At 38.0% G+C, this 5,098-nt stretch overlaps 1 protein-coding gene across 1 annotated transcript; it reads right to left on the bottom strand.

Annotated features, from left to right (window-relative positions):
* Positions 1-291: 291 nt before the first annotated feature.
* On the bottom strand, positions 292-4,808 carry LOC135629062 (cell division cycle 20.2, cofactor of APC complex-like). The gene is made up of 2 exons (XM_065136208.1): positions 3,008-4,808; positions 292-2,637 (listed from the first exon to the last, which is right to left on the bottom strand). Exon 1 carries the CDS (start codon positions 4,468-4,470, stop codon positions 3,184-3,186), a length of 1,287 nt encoding a protein of 428 aa, XP_064992280.1. The 5' UTR covers positions 4,471-4,808; the 3' UTR covers positions 292-2,637; positions 3,008-3,183.
* Positions 4,809-5,098: the final 290 nt, after the last annotated feature.

The following is a 5,098-nucleotide window of genomic DNA, read 5'->3' as shown; positions in this document are numbered from 1 at the left end:
ATTCAAAGTGTGAGGCTTCAAGTCAAACACTAACAAGCACCTAGTAGAAGGATCTTTTATGGATGGCTCCACATCAGGTACGAAATATTCAGACCATTTGAAATAGAGGGGAGAATAACAAAATCTAACCAGTATGAATAATTATTATTCTGGATAATAAGGGTGAGCTAACCATATGTGCATCAATAAAAAAATGCATAATTTCACAACATAAAACTGATTTCTAGTTTTATAATTCAAACACCAACAACCATTAATCAAGAGAAAAAGAAGGTTGTATATGCACCTTCCCCGTGTTGCAAAGGGTGCACGCACCGTTGGCCATGAGCTTCACTGCAGCTTCTTGTTTGTCTCGATCAAGCTCTGGAGCTTTCTGAGGATCATCAATCTTCACCGCATTAGCCTTATCCATAAGGCCAATGATAGTTTACAAGATATATATGATGATGGCAAGGGGCACAGAGGTAGAGGTGTTGGAAGGGATGGTAACTTTGGTGATGGAAACTTCAAATGCTTACCCAATATTCAATTTGTCTCTCCATTACAACCAACAAGATCATGAGTAGATTATTAAAAAAAATGATGACTTAAATAAATCAATCAGAATTATCATGTCAAATTCAAACTTGGTACCACATGTGATATTACTGGAATCGCAATAAATAATCACAACCGCTGCTGCTACCTTAATCTCAGTAAACAAATAGGGAAGTTGGAAACAAGAAATACCAACTCAAAGGTCGGTGTTATACTTACAAAGGCAAATTTCAGATATAGTACTTGGATGCTGAAACTTGTGGTAAATGACCACAATAGCATAATTGAAAAAATATTGAAATAGTAGCCATGTCATTAATTGGTAAACATTTATATGAAACATAGCAAGCTTGTCTATCAAGCTCATGAACATTGCTACCACTCTGCTACAACTACAGCTGATTCAGCAAGATAAATCCAAATCGAAACCTTTAATGAAGATCCTGTTAATCAGAAGGACCCGAACTACTCCACTATCACTATAATGAAGCATTTATGAACTGTTGGTCTAGTAAGCTAACTTCCAAACTTTAGAACTGCATTATATCCCATTTGACACCATTTTTCAAGCCCTATCTTAGGATCAAAAGTGTATCTATGTTGCAGAAGACATAATCTATTCATGGAAAGACATATAAATTTGATATTTTTGTTCATTTCACAGGGAAAAACATAATAAACAGAATTACAATGCCTCACCTTTATCAAGCTCATAGATTTATTTGTTTGGTATCTCTTTACTATTATGGTATATACTATGGTTTGCAGTTCTCTTAGGTTGAGTAACTGCTTTCTACAGAAATTATGACACATCTTACTAAAAACAGAAAATTTTAGGCTTGGATTTCACTCTTGAACTTATCTATATTTTCGAAAAATTTCAAATTGAAAGTTATTCATTTCATGAACAGTTTTTTAAACAATATCTGAGTGGTTGATCAACAGTCTTTTGATTATCAAACACAATTCTAGTTTTGCAACTCCACAATTTTCTAAATTATTTCACCCTCTAAACAAAATCCTGAGATGCTTTAGTATCTTTGTATATGCAAATAAACATTAAAAAAAATACTATTTCAAGTGAAATGAAGTACTCCGTAGTGAAATAAGATCTACACCAAATAAAAGTTTTCACGGGTTCTAGAATGGTCCTAAAAGAACATAAAAAATCTGAAGGCTAATGGATATTTTAGGGAACCTTTAGTCACCCAAAAAATAAAGACATAAGAAGTTACATCTTATATCAAAATTATGCATAGATCTCTTAGTTGTTGAATATGATTATAGTTGTGCAACACCATAAGTTTCCATATTTTCACCCTCTACGCAAATCCAAAGATGCTTTAATACCTTTGTATCTGTAAATAAAGATTTAGCAAAGACACCATAGCAAGATTTTAAATTCATCATGTGAAAGTACTTTGATCTGGCAATAGAGCTACACAGTTCAATCTTCAAAGTTTCTTAATGGTCCTAAAGGAATATAAAATTCTGAAGTTCAACTTATATCATAGGAAACCTATAGTTAGAAAAGAAAAAAGAAGCATAGGGTCATAGGCAATTACCTCTTATAATGCATAGATCTCACGATTGTCAAACACACTTCTAGATATGCAATGTGATGTCTTCATGTGATAACTAGGCCATATTGAATGTTATAAGAAATCTCAACTCAAAAAAAAATGGAAAAGGAAATCTGAAGTTTGTTATACGGTTCAATCTTCAAAGTTTGTTATGGCAATGTGATATCTTCATGTGATACTTAAGGCCATATTACAAGTGCTTTGTTCTGGCAATAGAGCTATATAGTTCAATCTTATAGTCAGAAACTTATAGTCGGAAACTTATAGTCCTAAAAAAATATAGTCCTAAAAGTTTCTTTATAGTCCAAAGTTTCTTTATAGTCCTAAAAGAATATAAAATTCTTAAGTTTAACTTATATCATAGGAAACTTATAGTCGGAAACAAAAAATAGAAACATAAGGCCATAGGCAATTACCTCTTATAATGCATAGATCTCTCAATTGTCAAACACTCTTCTAGGTGTGCAATGTGATGTCTTCATGTGATACCAAAGCCATATTGAATATCATAAGAAATCTGAACTCAAAAAAGAAAAAAAACAATAAGCATCTATCAGTTTGATCTAATTATGCATGATTAGCATACACAACAAAATATATAGTCTGCACAAAAATTCTCAAACAAAAATGAGATAAAGATAGTAACTTACAAAAAAGAAACACAAGAGAAGCAAATTGAAATCACTTTAAACCACATAATTAGATTATAACAATTGGGCAAAAATTATAGACCACATGTTTCATCAATTGGGCAATAATCATATCGATAACTATGAAATGATAAACAATAAATAGGAAACAAAAATCAAACTCGTAGCTGCAATGATAGTCATGTTGTAAATAAGCCTACTAAAATGCTGTAAAAGGCTGTAAGGCTTCTAACTTACCTTAGGCGGTTGCGCTCATATTTGAAGATCTCGAATCCATGCGCTTGTATGAAAATGTGCTGCCTCTTTGACACCACGAAACTTCCCATTGCAATGTTACCAACAACAGATCTTCATGTCAAGCACTAGAGAAGTCTTTCATTTGGAATCTTAATCATTTCCACCTATCCGCCTTTTCATCTTATGAGAACATTAAATTGGGCAAAGGGCAGTTCAGGTTTTGTTATTTTGGGAGTCTCAAAGATATTCCAAAACCTGACTGTCTCATCTGCTGCTGCAGAAGCTACTACACCTCCTAGTGGACTCCCAGCCAAGGAAAGAACCCGGGATGAATGACCGGAAACCTCAGCCACTCTCGTCATGGATGAGTAATTCCACAAGGTGAGTTGATTGTTCGGCGAACCATGAGAGGTCAGTAATTCAGATTTGTTTTTGTCCCATAGCAAAGCACAAACTTCAGAGCCAGCATCAATCGAGTTCAAGCAAGCACCATTAACGGTGTTCCAAAACTTAACGCAATGATCATTGCAACCTCCACCAGAAGCCAGCAGGTTGCTCCGAGTTGGGCACCAGTCAACGGCCTTCACAATGGAAGTGTGGCTGCTGATCCTGTGAAGCCATTGACGTTGACGTGGATGGTCACGTGAGACAGGCATGCAGGCATCCCATATGTGCACTAGTTTGTCCTGCCCTCCACTCGCCAAATACCACCCTGACAACACGGACCATTTAAGACTACAAACTCCACGCCGATGCCCATTATAGAAACAGATGAACATGTCATCCTTTCTAAAGTCATAATCAACAACAGTGCCATCAAATCTTCCGACTGTCAAGATTGAATTACTTCTCCACGCAAGTGACAACACAGGGGCCTGGTTCTCATCTTCCATCCCATCCACGACATGTCCTGTTGCTGTATCGATCAGGGATAAATCTGAATTGCCAAATGCGACAGCAAGAACTGCACAGTCTGGCGACCAGCAGATGCAAGTGATAGGTCCTCTGTCTTCTTCGGGTTGTAGAAGCTTAGTCGACTCGTTTGCAGCGTCCCAGAGATACACTGCGTCCTCAAGGCCAATCGCCAACACATTATTGCTTCCCCAGTCGAGGAGATTCAAAACATTATCATCCAACAAGCCGTGGATTACCAAAACCCTCTCTGGTTCTTTAGGGATTCGCCTCTGCTGCTTCTTCTGCGGCCGAATGGGCTCGTCAAACTCGGGCAGCTTGCTGGCCGACGCTTCAGGTGCAGTCTTGAAAGCGAGGATACGAGACCTGTTCTTCAAAATGCACTCGTCAAGAAGCTTTTGGTACGCCACGCTCGATGGGGATTCCCTCGAACCATCACGCTGCGGTCTCGAAGGCCCGGTTAGGGCAAAGCGTGCGTAGTCCATGTCCATCGCCGACCGGAACGGGATGAAGCGGTCGTACTCCACACGCCTAGAACGCGAAGAAGACATATTTTCCAATCGAAACCAGAACGAGACTGGCTAGGTGACGAAAAACGATCGAGAAAACCAGAAAGATCGATCTTCCCACAAGAAAGTCGACAACCAAGAATCGATTAAAAGAACCCCAAGACCAACAAAAATTCTGAACCCTAATCAAAATTTCGACGGATGAAGAACCAAGCGAAACGAAACAAGAGAAAAAAGAAAGGAATGAGATCACCGCAATAAAAATCGAAGGGAAGGACCCTCGCAGCTGTGCCCGTTCGTGTTCGTCGGAGAGCAGTTCCGACCTTCGCAGAACGACGAGATCGCCGAGAGTCGAGAGTCGAGAGCCGAGAGGACGAGAGCGCGCGAGGGGAGAGAAGTTAATGTGATTGCAACAGAGTGGGCCCTCGGGTTATATAGATGCCACCCATCCCAAGCGTTACATTCTAAAATCGTTCCGTTATATTTACCCAATCTACGTAACGGATAGTTTGACATCATACCGTTATATGCAGCTATCATCTACGTTAAATTTCGTGTACCTTACTCTTTTAGAATTTGTATGTTAAAGAAACAAGATGTGGTATTTTTTTTTGTACGAAGCAATATTTTTAAACTACTAAAATTATTATTAATATAATGAGATTTGATA

The sequence above is a fragment of the Musa acuminata genome, chromosome BXJ3-1 (assembly GCF_036884655.1).
Source record: "Musa acuminata AAA Group cultivar baxijiao chromosome BXJ3-1, Cavendish_Baxijiao_AAA, whole genome shotgun sequence".
NCBI classification, from domain to species: Eukaryota; Viridiplantae; Streptophyta; class Magnoliopsida; order Zingiberales; family Musaceae; genus Musa; species Musa acuminata.
This window is presented reverse-complemented; position numbering and strand designations above follow the sequence as displayed.